Raw genomic sequence first — 14,984 nt, 5'->3', positions numbered from 1 at the left:
AAAACGATTTGAGTCCTAACGTTGAATAATGAAGCACTAACAAAGCACTAACGATCTACAAAATTTAATGCAAATTGGAGCCATTGTCCGGGCAAACGTGAAGTTGACCCGAACAAAAAAAAATTTTATTTTGAGAAAACGGTTTGAGCCCTTATGTTAACTTATGAGGCACTAACTAGCACTAACAAAGCACTAACGATCTAGCATGATGCGATGCTGCCGGGCTATTTTATCCAGGCCAACTTCACAGACATGGGCATGTCAGAATAAAACCACACTTCATCTTAGAATAATAATAATACCCTTTGGATTATTATACGAACCCTTCACCTGTCTAAAGTTAATGGATGGAGTTTTTAGTGTAACCAGCAATTAGTTAACTCATTAATGAATAAACGAGCACAAAATTCCCAATACATTTTATTCTAATATGAAAAGATTAAACGATTATAATGAAACGCGTCCTCTACTTACTCTAATATAGTATAAACATTAACATACTATGCACGAGCCAACTCTAATCCACTACTATTAGATCAAACATAGCAACCTACCAGAAAATTGTATGCAATATTTGTTCACGACAGTAATTTACATATAATATCAAAAGCACACAAATATTATATAATACATAACAGTGCAGGTAACATATTTAATTAAATTCACGATTGCGAAGAATAATAGGAGCAACAAGAGTCCAACCATACAATGCAATACACAGCCAGCTCGAAATTGCTTTAAACCACATAGAGGGCGCATTAGCATTCAAAGTAGTTAGATCAGAATTTGGTCTAAAACAAAATCGTAAATATTCCGGGTTAGTAAAGTGTAAGACACATACTGATACCAATTGGTTAATGTCATCATCACATACAGAGTGGCCAAACCAAACATAACGTGGAAGAAACTCCAGTTATAAGCTACAGTCTCCTCCTCATTGTCCCATACCTTTTTATCACCAGATTCTCCACCGTCATTGCCTCCATCTTTACCTGCGATAGGTGTATAAGGTTCTTTTCATATAAATAAAATAAAAAATAAAGTTAAAAAAAAGTGCAGAAAATATATCCAAGCATTATGTTGAAAATCTGTAAAAATTGCACTTAAGAGCCATACCTTCGTGTGTTACAAGAGAGGCGTCAGCATTGCTCTTCACTGTAGTGAGAAAAAAGTTATTAGTTTTAATGTCGACAATGAAATAGAACAAACACTAACTACATAATGCTATGGATAGGAAAATAAAATAGGTACTATATACAAGACTAATAAAAGCAAACTTGCATAAGTCACTCACCTGCTCCAGTGTCCTTAGCCAAAATTTGATCAGACATAGTAATTTTAGATGAGCTGCTTGCTGTACGTAGAGACGAATATAAAATACAACCCATCCACACCACAAGACCGATAATGCTCTGTCCATCAAATCCCAATTGTGTAGACTTAGCTGTAGAGTTCGCGCCCACTATTCCCAACAGTCCAGGATTACAATCAGAGTCTAAAAAAATCATTACAGTATTTCATTCCACTACGTTTAATAAAAACCTGGTGAATTGGAGACCGTGGACCACGTCAGGTAGATGGTGTACAAAGAAACAATTGACGATTGCAACAGTCCAGAACGTGGCAGCTTTTCCTGCACTTTAGGCAAAACAGATACGATACTTATACCGATTGCCAAAATTAGGTTAATTGAAATGAAGAATTTATTCAAGCTACAATCATTGGCCTGCAAAACAAAAGTTAGCGCGCAACGGTAACTCGAGCGCGTTTTACCTTAGTGAAAAAGACGTAGAGCAGCACCACACCGGTAAGTGCGAGGGCGTAATTGAGAAACGTAACGCCCAAAAGTGCAATGTACCAGCCTCTCGATTCGGTCTCCTCGTAATTGCCCACCCACGCGTCGGCCCACGAGTGAGCGAAGTCAACAATCAAAATTAGTTGTATCAGTATGAAGAGAAAGCCGCCGATCAATCCGAAGTACATCCATACCGAACCAAAAGATGCTTCGGGAATGAAAAAGGCGCCAATTATTCCGCCAATAATTAGCAGATATTTTAATCCCCAAAAGCTAAAAGCGTTATATGCAATAAGTGTCATTAAAGTTTGTTACACAAAACCACTCCTGTTTTTTACTGATTTGAGTATGTTTCCAATGAAGAATCTTTCTGTAAAATCCTTTAAGTTCCTTAAAGGCTAATTGCGTAGCATGTTTTATTTAAATTAAAACCTTGGCAACATTGCCATAATAAACGATTCGTAACAGTATCCACCGCCAGTCTCTTTTCTTTTTAAAAGAAAAAACCGAAGAAAAAACACATAAGAAGTTATTTATTGTTGTTACATAGTTTAAACGACGGTTAATTTTTGGCGCCCAACATGGGGCACATAACATTAATTTTTGGCGCCCAACGTGGGACATGCAGCATTTTGATTTGGCGCCCTTGAGGTGGGTCATCTACAATGGGATTGACGACCCTACCGCAAGGGCATTTCGCGCAATTTTTGGAGGCGATAAAAGAATTCAAGGCAAATTTGATTGAAAAAATGGAGGCAATGAATAAGAATTTGAAAAGAAATGTACTTACACAATGCAAAAATGAACTGAATACGAAAATGGATTCACAGAATGTGGAATTAAAGGTGACAAGAACAGAGATACTTGCGGAGATGGAAAAACATGGGATTGAGATCAGACAGGAAATACTTAGCATTTCAGGGGGGTGGACCAGAAAGTGGTCAGTCCCGTTGTTGAAAAGAAAATGGAGAAGGGTAAATCACAGGAAGTGAAAATGAATGTTGATGTAGAATATGATAGTGGTTGAAGCCACCCTGCTGACAGCTGAAGGGGAACAGGTCATAGTGGTAGAGCAGTTTGTTGTTGATGTAAAAGTACCGGTTTTTAATACCAATGAAATGAGAGTCCTTTGCTAAAAAGCAAACTTGTTTAAATTGTTATATGTACAAGATATGTAAAATGTTACAAAAAAAAAAGGGAACGTAAGATTATGTACATTAGTCTGATTTCAAGTTACTGCAATTCCCTTGAAGTAATCAGTCGCAAGATTTTCGAGGGCGAATTTTAGAAATGTGCACGAAATTTTGGAGCAGAAGGTTTACCCTTCAAGTATACAAACATGAGATACCAGCATCTTTTGTTATAATTTCAACAATGTTCTAGTAAGTAATAACCATGAGAATAGATCCTTTCGGGCATAACACCTCGCATAATAGTCTAGTAGTTACATAAATTACTACTCCAAGATCTTTAACAGAAATGATGCATGAAGTGGTTTTATGTAACACTTTAAAAAAATAATACCCATTTTGTATCCCAGCACGAGCGTCCTTCGACGATTTAACCCCTATCATAATTAATGCCATCAGAGCAAAGAAGCAAGTAACTATGAAGCATATTCTGTAAACGGCAATATACCCGACAGCTTCCTCGCAATTGATGTGGACTGAATTTGGAATGTAGCGAGTCGAGTTATTACAAAAAGGTACCTACAATAAAATCCACTCGTGCAAAATACACTTTCGAAAGGTTTACCTTGCGTAAGAAATCCTGCAATCCTGGAGACAGTGTAATGCAAGCTACAATCGTTGTAACTAGTAGCAGTACGGCGTACATAAGACGTGAGGATGTCGAATTTCGACATGATGGACAAACTGAACAACAAAGAGAACAGGCGGCACTTCCGCAGCAGCAAGCGAGCTAGAAATTTCGAATGAGCAAAATTGAGTTAGTTGCATTGAAAATACCTGCGCGGCTGAACAAAGTCCTAAAACGGCCCCCATTGCACAATTTTCCAAAAACAATCAGTAAACGATGAGTAATCAGCTGAAAATGAAGTCAAAACAAACATGAAATTAGCAGATGTAGGTGGGGGTTTACATAACCTCAGAAAATCCGTTGCATAACCTCAATACTACAATTACAAATTGCTACAGAAAATGGAGCAGAAAAAGAATGCAAAGCTCTCCAGAGCCGTTTTGGAGATGAAATTCATGAAAAAGACCAAAGAAAGAGTCGAGAAGGAAAAAGACGACGCAGAAGGGGAAGCTATGTATGCCAACGAAATTACGGAAGCAATGCGAAAAAGTGGAAACATAAACTTCACAGAGGTAGGAATCTTCACCTGCAAAGACCTTATCGAAGGTCGACTATCTTTCAACGGAATGAATCCGGAAATTGAGAAGTTAATGAACGACTACCATCAGAAACTAATCAAAACGGACAAAGTACGAGAGACCGAAATATCCGATGTAGAAATGGCCAATGCATATTCGTCTACTGTGAACACGATGGGAAAAAAGTTCGAAACCAAAAGAAATAGGAAGAAGAATAAGTTTTTAAAACCGTCCGATGATTGACCTTTAAACTCAATTTATTTGTTTTATCAAACATTAACAGAATTAGAAAATTTATTACAGCTGTAACTTCTTTAACTCGACCATGAGCTCATCTTCACTTTTGATTTTTGCCAGCTGATTCACTTCTAATACTTTCCCCTGAGATTGCTGATCTTTAAGTTTGCCGATCGCATCCAATTTCTGCATGTAAATTGTTAAGGTGTTAGTAAAATAAATTGACTACGTTTACCCTTTTGATGTTTTTAATTTTTTTATTTTTCTCTTCATCTTCGGTTAGTATCACAGAAACAGTGCTCGTAATGGGAGGATTGGAGTTTGGCTCTTCCTGCTGCTTGCGGGCCTTCTTATTCTCGCGTTTCTTCTTCTGCTTTAGCGCCGCCTTCGATGGGGCTGCCGGTGGTAGCTGACCGTCACTATCGTCGTCGTGCAGTTTAAAAGTGATTGGCGGACGATTGCGTGCAGATGGTGGACGGTATGCCTCCTTTGAAGCTTGCGGCTGATTTGATACAATCCCCTCGACCTTTTGGAAGTTAACTGCTGGTTCTTTGAAGGCATCCTTTGGTGCTTTCTGCAAAATAACAATCTGAATCAAAACTACCTCAAACTAAAATTATTATTAAATTCAAAAGGGAACAAAGTATTTTTGGTTAACACAAGAGACACCTTTTGAGTGTAATTGAAATCATTTAAAGGAAAAAATTTTAATTCTTAGGGGAGGAATTGAAATTCTCTAGATAAAATTTAGTCTAATCATATTATTGCAGAGGTCGCGTTGTCGGTCATATATTACCTGCTTTTTGTTTTTGAACAACAAGTGGCAATAGCAATTTTAATAATAAATAATAGTTCTACCATACACTTTACAATTTAAACCTAAACATATGCAAACACAAGATGCAATTCCAAATCCCAACTGTCAAAATAAAAACAAGATTTTATCCAAATAAATCCAGGGCCTACTAGACCATTTTAAAAATTATACTTTCATACTAAAGAAAATTGATTTTTATTTTTTTCTAGATATAACCATCGCAAATATAAAAAAATAAGAGATCAAAAAGTATCCTAACAGATCAGAAAATTTAATTCATGTTTCACAATCTACCAATGGCGCACAGGAAAAAGTAGTAGAAAATGGAATATGACCCTTGAAAAACCAACTAAGACGATATAGGAATATTTTAACCACTAAGTGAAAGATGTTAATTCATGAGTGGCGCCACCACGAGTGAATTAACTTCCATGAGATGCTTAGTTTCTCTTTATCGTCGTGTATAATACAATTTATAGCAGAAGCCCTGACAATTCTGAATTTAATTTAGACGTCAAAAATAGCGAGCTTAGGTTCTGCCGTCGCAGTCGCAACAGCATTGCCATATGTTCTAAACGCCATTTTAAATCGTGCTCCGCGTCCCATTTCAAATAAGAATGACAGAAGTGATCATTTTATCTACCCTCAAGGTTAGTCTACTCATTCATATCTATTCAAATGTCAATTTAACATCTGCTATAAATAAAAACTTTTTTATTACGTTTTCGTCGCAAAAAAAAAGAAAATTCAAAAACGTCATGACTTATTGCATTTGTATCCCTAATGGAATGAGCTCGCTTACCTGCCAAGCAACGTCGTAAAGCTCATCGTTTTCCTTGTAAGGATGTTCGTGAATTAAGGCGCCAGAGTAATGCCAAACTTTATACCCGTTGCCAATACGTAATCTCGGAGCCGTCGTCGCAGTTAAAAAGTGGGTACCGTCGGGCGACCACTGCAACAACGTGGAGTCTGCCGCTTCGCAGCTACCTATCAGTTTTTTGGAAGCGATATCCCACAATTCGATATGGCCGCGCAGATTTCCAAAACCGGCAGTTAATAGGATGTTACCTTGTGGATTATAGTAAATGCTATTACGTGGAGCTGCACTAAACTGATGGATCATTTCGCATTTTAAGTTGAAGATTGTGCAACGAGACGGCATAAAACCGTATACGACACAAAATTCGGTGTCCCTCGGTGACCAAGCGACGTTGTAAATTGGACCTTCCTTATCTAAAACAATTTTAATCTTATTTAAACTAGCATGACCGAGTTAATTGAGAGTATCAATTTATCAGGTGATATGAATGAATGGAATGGTACCTTTACACCCTTGCATTCGTCCACGTTTCGAATATTGGCCCAAGTTTCTCAATTAGTGAAAACCTTGACGAAATTCCCACGGGAACGGGGACAACAAGATTTTATATTTTACAGTCAAAAAGTTTCTTTCAAGGCGTCGGGGTGTACTCCGAAAGCACTTCTCGCAATTCCCACAATAACGGTATACGGGAAAAACGGAATTTCTCAGAGGCGATAGGAAGTTCGAATGTTTAAGATTTTTATGAATATTAAAAACGTTTCATCGTTTTTATGGTATTTAAAGTTTTTAGGATTTAACAACAATCATATGACTGTACAAATCATTAAGAGGAACTAAGCACAATTTGGTCCGAGAAAAGGCTCTTGAGGCGCTATCATCTCTATCGGACTAGGAGTAGCTCCATAATTCTTATAAATTCTTTTTCTTATAAATGAAAAAAAAGCAGTCTGATGTCATAAAAAAAAGTGGCCCAAGGACAGTCCCATGAGGCACCTCTGTAGATTTGTTTGTGTATGTCACTTGGAACTAATCTAATAACTGCAATGTTTTGGAACAATCACAAGCTATTCCTACAATATCGCAGAATTCTTCCTACATATAATTAGGAGATCTGTGGGATAGTGCCTTCTAATCATAAAATATCCCTGAATCTTTTAAATAATAAAAATTTCAGAAATTAATCTAAGCAAGCTCATAATAATATTTACTTTAATTATCTCAAAATTTATTTGAACTCTTACAGAAGAATCTTGAAATGCTCCTAATTTTTCTGAAATCCTTTAGAAATTATCCATAGTACCCGTGTTTTCATAAGTTGGCAATTATATTTTACTTACACATAGGTACCTTTCACAATTTCAGCACGGAATGATAATACTTTGTTCCATGGTTAATTATTAAAATACAAATAGAAAAATATTGTTTAAACTACAGGGTACCTATGTGTACTTGACACTGCATAAATACGGAGCCAGTTTTTGATACATGCCACAAGCGACCTTTGGTCATAGCTACTAGCACTGCATGCATATTGCACAAGGATTAGTTTAGGGACCACTATTATTCTTATTATACCGAATTTCTCAGAAAATTCTGATTAGAAGGCAGTGTAGAATGTAATGAAATGGAATCAAATATTGATTCATATACAGTGAGCAGTCGAACTTACTCATTGTCACCATGGCAGTATCACCACTTGTGCTGATAAAATGTAGCCCTTGCTTGCCATAATAGGATGTCTTATCGACTTCCGTCATAGTCAATAGCAAAACGTGAGTAGCCTTCGCACTCCAGTAAAATTCGACTTTATCCGATTGGAAAAAACTTTTATTGGCTATACTCTGTTGGTGTTCAAACATCGGATATTTGAACAATCTGAAACATCCTATCAAATGGGTGTATGCACAGTTTGGCAATTACCTTCCAATGGCAGGTTGTCCCTTTCCATCCTGGGTGTGAAGCACTACGAAGTAGTTTTCCACATTGGGTGATATCGTGTACGACATAACTTTGTATGACTTAACTCGATTGATGACCTGAAAGTCATTCGAGTTGTAGAACACGATATCTGTGTCGACCAAACGGGAAAATAACACCTCATCTGCACTCCACTGGGGTTCCCTAAAATGCATAGATAGATACAGTACATTAATTTAAGGGATAGATCCTATAGGTATTTTTTTGTGTAAGTATTGATGACTACACTAAAAAAAATGAATATCTACCAATTAGTTTGCTTCTTGTGAACAAAGTTTTTTACAAGTTTTCCACTTTCGCTTTCGTAGATATTTAAGTTTGGACTGCCTTGAGGATTGGCGTTATTGGTCGCAAAAGGTTCCCACGCGCACAGGTAAGTGCCCTTCGGCGAAAAGCTCAAATGATACGACTTGGTATTTTCGATAACAGCGATCGTCTTCCATTTTTCGGTCTGTAGCAGGTGTAAACTGAAAACTACGGCGTTAACAAATAGTTACACGCATCGCGTACGTACTTCAAACCGTTAACGTAGGCAAAATAGTCGCCAGCAGGACTGAAGAGCATCGTACGACAAGATTTACTACGAACCGCTTCGAATAGGTCGTTGCAACTAAATTTTGGTGGTCCATGGTTAATGCTAATTCCCAGGGAACTTCTGACTGGAATGTAAAAGATAAAGAAGTGGTGTTAATAGTCGGCGATTTACCTGCAAAAGAAATGGCCGGATTCATTTTAGGTTATATCAGGATTTATCAAACTTTCATATTATTGTGAAACTATAAAGAAATGGATAAAAACTGTTATGAAAAAAATGAGGAAAACTGGTTCAAATTATTCAAAAAGGGTTCATATTACGAATTTAATTTGCCGTATGAAGCACATTAGGTGAGGGGGGCTTCAAGAAAGCACGTATCAGCGTGCCATCTAGTGCACTATGCCGGTACTTCCAACTCTTACACCATGGTCCTCAAACTTTTTCGAAGTTCCCAAGAGTTGTTTCATAGACCGATGGACGAGTGTAACCTACGCTGTTTGAGACGCACTGGTACAACAGTTGTTTTTCATTTCCCGCGAAAAAATTACATTTAAAATTATTTTAAATTAACTAAAATTCTTCTAAAAATCAACCACACTATTAATAAATTTTACTTATAAACTAAACTTTTGTTATCATTTTCAAATATGCCAATTATGCGGGTTTTTAGTATATAAATCCTTTATTAATATAGCTCAACTTTTGACGTTTAGTTATTACCTAACCTCAATTTGTCTGTCTGACGTTTACTTATAAACATCAACCAAACTTGATAAATAAATCTTACAAATAAAATCACTGCATTTGCAGAACATGTCAAATGTAGTTTTACACCAAAATTTAGAAACGGCGGACGCAATGAGTTCCACAAACGAAAGCACGCAAATGCAGTCAAACGCTAACAAACCGGAGCAGGCATCGAGGCAAACAAACTTACAGCGGATCCAGCAACGTAAGCAGACGGTCCTGAGTTTCCCTTATAATCGCAAATTGCTGAAACTTGCCATATACTCCAAATGCCAGGTAAATGTCTTACGTGCAGAAAACGCTTCACACTTAGTTCGTTTTTAGTGTGACAAATGCGACTGTATTGGTTGGAAGAAAACGGAAAATGCGCTACCTACAACTTCATTTAATGATCCGTGTCGTTGCGAGCATTCTTTAGGTATCGTAAAATGTAAATGGGCAAATAATAAAATTGGTTTGTAGAGACCCACATTTCACACTTACGAAATAAATCTGAGGCAGACATTAATCGACTACTAGGCATGGTTGTCGATGTAGACAACATATACACATCATTAAATAGGGAAGAAAATCCGGACACGAAAAAAGTGTATAGTTATCTTTTTAAGGTAGTCAAAAGGTATGGAGTTGGGCTGGTTAGTGATTGTGTGTTTCAGTTGCTCCGTAAATGCATCTTAACACTCGACAATCCGGTGGTCGAGGGGCCGTTGGGACAACCTCCCTTTGAGAAGCCGTCTATTCATAAGGCGGTCACAAATTTGGTGATGTATAAATTTTCTCATCTGCCTCAGCAGGAATTAAAAACAATATACGAATTGACGAAGATATTCTTGCATTGTTTAAATACATGGGACTTTCCCTCGCCGAGCAGTCAAAAGCAGGTGGTCAGTCCCGAAGAGGCGACAGTTTACACTATTGCATACACACGGTAAATATTAAAGTTAGATGACCATGACTCCCCCAATTATGTGATATTTCAGGTGGTTGATCTTTTGTCATATACCCGCTTTTTGTGATTCTCTGCCCCACTATGATACTACGCAGGTGTTTGGCCGCCCATTGCTTCGTGCGGTTTTTAAGTATGTCTGCAGGCAAATTATGGACCAATTTCATCAGGAGCGAGATCGTATGCCGTTAGAACGCAGGGTGAGTTGACCCTTGTATATTTCATGTGAACTAGCAATTGGGATGCAACAAAAAATTATGCATTTGTACAGGGTAGTTCAAATTTGAGAGTTTCTTATGGGAACACCTCTTATTTCACGAAAAGAAAAAAATCGGAGCTAAATTTTAAAGAGAAAATCACAGGCGCCACAAAATTCAGCTATTTCTAATCATTTGGCCGCTAGGTGGCGTTTGTACTATTTAGTCGATTTTTTTAATGCCCAATGTGTCTCGCAAGGTTTCCATGGCGAACAGAAGATGGCACAATGGTTTGTTATGTGGAAATGTTTATTAGTTCCAAATATTTTTTTATTTCAACTGACACACAAAAAACAAAGAACGTGAAAACGTGTGAATAATAGTTTATTATTATTATTAGAATACAAGACGATAAAGGGTCATTATAACCATTGAGTGAAAGATGTTAATTCACGAGATGGTTAGTTTCCCTTTATCGTCGTGTATAATACAAAACTTTATTTTATATAGCAGAAGCCATACAAATCATTGTAAACCTTCTGACAATTCTGAATTTAATTTAGATGACAAAAATAGCAAGCTTAGGTTCTGCCGTCACGATGGTTTCCATAGAAACAGAATTGTCATATGTCGTGAACGTCATTTTATATTGTGCATTTGAAATAAGATGTCATTAGAATGCGCAGTCATTTGTTTCACTATCTACCCTTACGGTTAAAGAATGGCTTAGCCTGCTCATTCAAACCTGTTAAAATGTCAATTTCACATATGCTATAAAAATAAATAAGTAATATAATATAATAATTATATAAATAAATAATACACAAAACCAAGAAATTGTTGTTTTAAATAATCCTGCCATCTTTTGTTCGCCGTAGAAACCTAGATGTCCGTAATTTTTAATAATTGAAACGTTCACTTACAGGTGATGGTGTTAACTCATTTCCCTCCTTTTCTACAACAACTAGATGAGGAAATATATGCGGTGAACTCTCCCATTTGGGATCCCGAGTTTAAAGTCCCATCACCGCATTTACAGGCCCTTCTCGACACAAGTAGAGTTTCAAACAAAATCTACATCTAATTACAATGACACATTTTAGAAACCAGCACACCAAAACGAGGCGAGTTTGAAAAACTACTCCCCAATGATAAGGACAGTTACACCACGATTACGCTCAGCGCGGGTGCAAAAGTGGAAAGGAAAGGTGATGGAATTTATCGTGAGGCCAAAAAGCGGAAGCTCGCGCCCGAAGAGCAGTTTGAGGATTTGAGCAGTGAGACTGTTGCGGAAATTATTGCGACGATAAATGATCCGAACTACATGACTGGTCCAGATGTAAGTAATTAGCCAAATTTTAATGTTTTCGAATGACGCGTGTTATTTTTTCAGGTTGTCTTCTCCGAGAATGCTCCTGCACGTGATGAAGCACCAAAGCTGGAGGAAAAGCGCAAAATCATCGAATTTCACGTCGTCGGTAACAGTTTAACTGCGCCCGTTACCAAACAAACCATGTTGTGGTTGATCGGATTGCAAAACGTATTTTCACACCAACTACCCAGAATGCCCAAGGAGTACATCAGCCAACTTCTCTTCGATCCGTAAGATTCTCTCATCCACAAGCACATACTACTAACTTCCCCTTCCAGGAAACACCGTACAATGGCTCTCATCAAGGATAACAGTCCTATTGGAGGTATCTGTTTCAGGACCTTTACAACTCAAGGTTTTACCGAGATCGTATTTTGTGCGGTTACTTCAAGCGAACAGGTTAAAGGATATGGCACTCACATGATGAACTATTTAAAGGATTACCACGTACGCAAAAATATACTCCATTTCCTCACATTTGCAGACGAGTTCGCGATAGGTAGAATTTCTTAAAAATTCACTTACAACACCTCGTCATTTTAGGTTACTTCGAAAAACAAGGCTTCTCAAAGGATATTAAATTGTCCCGACCAATTTATCAAGGGTACATCAAGGATTACGAGGGGGCGACATTAATGCACTGTGAGCTTAACCCCAAAATTGTGTACACAGAATTTACATCAGTGGTTCGGCGACAAAAGGAGATTATAAAGCAGTTAATTTACCAGCAACAACGCACTGTTTCGAAGATACACCCCGGACTAACCATCTTCAGGGAAGGTTTGAGGAGTATTCCCGTTGAATCGATACCTGGAATACAAGAGACCGGTTGGAGACCACCAGCGCGAGCTACTCGCGGTGGCCACCAACTTGAAGAATCTCAAGACGTCGACGTTTTAGCCGGTATGCTAAAGATCGTTCTGCAATCGGTAAAAAGTCACGAGGACTCTTGGCCGTTTCGGCAACCTGTCGATAAAATCACAGTTCCCGACTATTACGAACACATTAAGTATCCTATGGGTAAGTTCTCATTCCAAATTGATCAGATGCTACATTTTTAAATTGCAGATTTACGAACTATGGCAGAAAGGTTAAAGCAGAGGTATTATGTCTCACGCCGACTGTTTATAGCGGATATGACGAGGATATTTACAAACTGTCGAATTTATAATTCGCCCGAAACGGAGTATTATAAGTGTGCTGTGAATTTACAGCAGTACTTTCGTACGAAAATGAAGGAGATGGGATTGTGGGATAAATAATTTAGCATAAATTTGTATCTAATCAACGATTATTTAAATGTATTAAAATAAATTCTTAAGTATCGATTATAGTGTTTTCAATTGATGCGAAAATGTATCATGTTACCTAAAGCGCTTATGAATTAAATTTAATAATTTCTCCTTTATTATTATTTACTATATTCACAGTAATCCAAACGGAGAGACTTAGAAGCAAAATCACCATGGACAGAAATGGTATGGTTAATCAGGTAATATGATAATTTGTTTTAATAAGAAGATTAAATGGAAAAAGAAAGACTGATTTGAAGCGCTTTGAACCGAACTTTCTCCATGTTTAAATTGTGAACACACTTTGATGTTTTTCGAAGTTATGGGGGTGAGGAATCTGAAGAAATTTTGTTACATGGTATAATCGCTTAAAGTTCCCGAGGTCCAATATTGTAAAGGATGCATAGTTTTACTTTTATTCGAGGTGCCCACATACAAAATTTCATGCAATTCCGTTCATAACTAACGGAGATGTCAAAAAATCGGATTGCGCATGCGCAAAACAAATTTTTTTACTATCAGTTTTACTTTTATTTGAGGTGCCTAATACGTACAGAATTTCATCTAGATATCTCAAAAGATAAAAAATGGGATTGTGCAAATACAAAAGTTGCATGCGCAATTTGGTTTTATTCATCTGCATAGTTACCTGAGGTTTAAGAAACATTTAGTAACACAGAAAACCAATGTCCATTCATATGTTCTTTATAACAAAAATTATAAAACAAACCGTTTTTTGGAGGTTCGGCAGTTCTTCAAATTTCGAGGAATATCTTCGGAAGTAATCGGAATTTTCCATTTTTCTTTATAGCATGATAATAACTCTTTAATTGCGCAATTTTTCTCTAATTTGACCATCGTTGCATTTCGGAGATCCCCATGATAGACATCCTTATCCTTGCCCACAGCAATGACCACATTTTTAATGTTTGGCATGATTTGGGTACTGCGATGTCAAAAGTACTGATGAATTAGTTGATTTATTAGAAGTTTAAAAAACGGTGTTCTGTTCCCTAAAAAAAATAAATAAATAAAAAATATGGGTTGGAGCAACCCTTACAGAGAGAAAGATAGATAATGGATAAAAGATGATAGTAAAGTGAAGCAAAAATTTGAGCTGTTTGCCACCAATCACATGACTGCCTACAGGCCTTTTTCATAGGATTACAGCAGCAACCGTACCATACCGCAGCATTGCATTTGATTGGGTATTATATGGGTCCCCTCTTTCCATAGTCTAAGGAGCAACCTCCCCAAAAACAAAACAAAAATGGGATGGAACAACCTCCCCAAAAACAAAAAAATTATGAGAGCAACCTCCCGAAAAAAAAAAGATGGGATGGCGAGCAACCTCCCCAAAGACAAAAAAAAAAGTTGAAATGGGACAACCTCCCCAAAAACAAACAAAAGATGGGACTAGAGTAACCTCTCCAAACAAACAAAAATGTTATTAAAGTCTATCTAAAATTGACGCGAAGTAATAAATTATAAATTGGTGAAATAGAAATAGTAATTTTGTATGAAAGTGCTTCTATGTCTCTGTCTAACAAGTAAATTTATTACTTCGCGTCCTGAAGGAATCAAGTGCTCTTGGTTTGTGGCAGGTTTTTCATCCGGTCACGTTTACTAAGTGGATTTGCCGGTTCATTAAACGTTAATATATGTCCAGAACGACCATATTAATATAACATCCTCCTAAACACGACTGAAAACCTGTCCGGCTAAACCTGATCCGGCGTCAAAAACCTGACCACCCAGTCAACTTGTCCTGCGGCAATCAGGCGCCTGATCAGAACCCGACAGTGTGAAGAGTCCTATTCACAACAATGCACTACTGCTCATCAGATCCAGTGTAATGTACACTTTGCACGCGTTTAGCATATTCTCTTTATGGGCAATGAAACACCTTC

At 37.3% G+C, this 14,984-nt stretch overlaps 4 protein-coding genes across 6 annotated transcripts; 2 read left to right on the top strand and 2 right to left on the bottom strand.

The window, feature by feature from the left end:
• Positions 1 to 404: 404 nt before the first annotated feature.
• LOC116170150 (probable serine incorporator) lies at positions 405 to 3,896 on the bottom strand. 3 transcript variants are annotated; one of them, XM_031486338.1, is made up of 9 exons: positions 3,763 to 3,896; positions 3,551 to 3,715; positions 3,320 to 3,504; positions 1,774 to 2,068; positions 1,543 to 1,726; positions 1,295 to 1,495; positions 1,117 to 1,155; positions 842 to 992; positions 405 to 791 (listed from the first exon to the last, which is right to left on the bottom strand). In XM_031486338.1, the coding sequence occupies exons 1-9, from the start codon at positions 3,796 to 3,798 to the stop codon at positions 653 to 655; spliced, it is 1,395 nt and encodes a 464-aa protein (XP_031342198.1). In that variant the 5' UTR covers positions 3,799 to 3,896; the 3' UTR covers positions 405 to 652. The 3 variants fall into 3 exon arrangements, with proteins under 3 accessions (XP_031342198.1, XP_031342199.1, XP_031342201.1); XM_031486339.1 differs by lacking the exon at positions 1,117 to 1,155 and having other exon boundaries at positions 842 to 1,013; XM_031486341.1 differs by lacking the exon at positions 1,117 to 1,155.
• A 31-nt stretch (positions 3,897 to 3,927) lies between these two features.
• Positions 3,928 to 4,607, top strand: LOC116170151 (M-phase phosphoprotein 6-like). Its single transcript, XM_031486342.1, has one exon. The coding sequence runs from the start codon at positions 3,955 to 3,957 to the stop codon at positions 4,372 to 4,374; it is 420 nt and encodes a 139-aa protein (XP_031342202.1). The 5' UTR covers positions 3,928 to 3,954; the 3' UTR covers positions 4,375 to 4,607.
• On the bottom strand, positions 4,371 to 8,906 carry LOC116170149 (eukaryotic translation initiation factor 2A-like). The gene is made up of 8 exons (XM_031486337.1): positions 8,692 to 8,906; positions 8,500 to 8,644; positions 8,234 to 8,452; positions 7,929 to 8,129; positions 7,678 to 7,883; positions 5,988 to 6,418; positions 4,604 to 4,942; positions 4,371 to 4,554 (listed from the first exon to the last, which is right to left on the bottom strand). Exons 1-8 carry the CDS (start codon positions 8,714 to 8,716, stop codon positions 4,429 to 4,431), a joined length of 1,692 nt encoding a protein of 563 aa, XP_031342197.1. The 5' UTR covers positions 8,717 to 8,906; the 3' UTR covers positions 4,371 to 4,428.
• A 319-nt stretch (positions 8,907 to 9,225) lies between these two features.
• Positions 9,226 to 13,111, top strand: LOC116170148 (histone acetyltransferase KAT2A-like). The gene is made up of 11 exons (XM_031486336.1): positions 9,226 to 9,543; positions 9,592 to 9,685; positions 9,730 to 9,875; positions 9,924 to 10,195; positions 10,248 to 10,413; positions 11,336 to 11,465; positions 11,514 to 11,749; positions 11,804 to 12,012; positions 12,061 to 12,281; positions 12,326 to 12,802; positions 12,851 to 13,111. The coding sequence occupies exons 1-11, from the start codon at positions 9,334 to 9,336 to the stop codon at positions 13,042 to 13,044; spliced, it is 2,355 nt and encodes a 784-aa protein (XP_031342196.1). The 5' UTR covers positions 9,226 to 9,333; the 3' UTR covers positions 13,045 to 13,111.
• Positions 13,112 to 14,984: the final 1,873 nt, after the last annotated feature.

Source organism: Photinus pyralis, unplaced genomic scaffold (genome assembly GCF_008802855.1).
Source record: "Photinus pyralis isolate 1611_PpyrPB1 unplaced genomic scaffold, Ppyr1.3 Ppyr1.4_LG5, whole genome shotgun sequence".
NCBI lineage: Eukaryota > Metazoa > Arthropoda > Insecta > Coleoptera > Lampyridae > Photinus > Photinus pyralis.
Note: the sequence above shows the minus strand (reverse complement) of the source record. Positions and strands in the feature narration are given on the sequence as shown.

Bases quoted from the DNA above. Each gene is read 5' to 3' on its own strand.
- LOC116170150 (XM_031486338.1), bottom strand. From the start codon at position 3,798: ATGGGGGCCGTTTTAGGACTTTGTTCAGCCGCGCAG. The intron at 3,716-3,762 runs GTATTTTCAATG...CGAAATTTCTAG, and splicing joins GACTTTGTTCAGCCGCGCAG to CTCGCTTGCTGCTGCGGAAG. The intron at 1,156-1,294 runs GTGAGTGACTTA...TTCTCACTACAG, and splicing joins GGCTAAGGACACTGGAGCAG to TGAAGAGCAATGCTGACGCC.
- LOC116170151 (XM_031486342.1), top strand. From the start codon at position 3,955: ATGGAGCAGAAAAAGAATGCAAAGCTCTCCAGAGCCGTTTTGGAGATG.
- LOC116170149 (XM_031486337.1), bottom strand. From the start codon at position 8,716: ATGAATCCGGCCATTTCTTTTGCAG. The intron at 8,130-8,233 runs GTAGATATTCAT...TATGCATTTTAG, and splicing joins CACAAGAAGCAAACTAATTG to GGAACCCCAGTGGAGTGCAG. The intron at 4,555-4,603 runs GTAAACGTAGTC...ATTTACATGCAG, and splicing joins AAATTAAAAACATCAAAAGG to AAATTGGATGCGATCGGCAA.
- LOC116170148 (XM_031486336.1), top strand. From the start codon at position 9,334: ATGTCAAATGTAGTTTTACACCAAAATTTAGAAACGGCGGACGCAATG. The intron at 9,544-9,591 runs GTAAATGTCTTA...GTTCGTTTTTAG, and splicing joins CCATATACTCCAAATGCCAG to TGTGACAAATGCGACTGTAT. The intron at 12,282-12,325 runs GTAGAATTTCTT...TCGTCATTTTAG, and splicing joins TGCAGACGAGTTCGCGATAG to GTTACTTCGAAAAACAAGGC.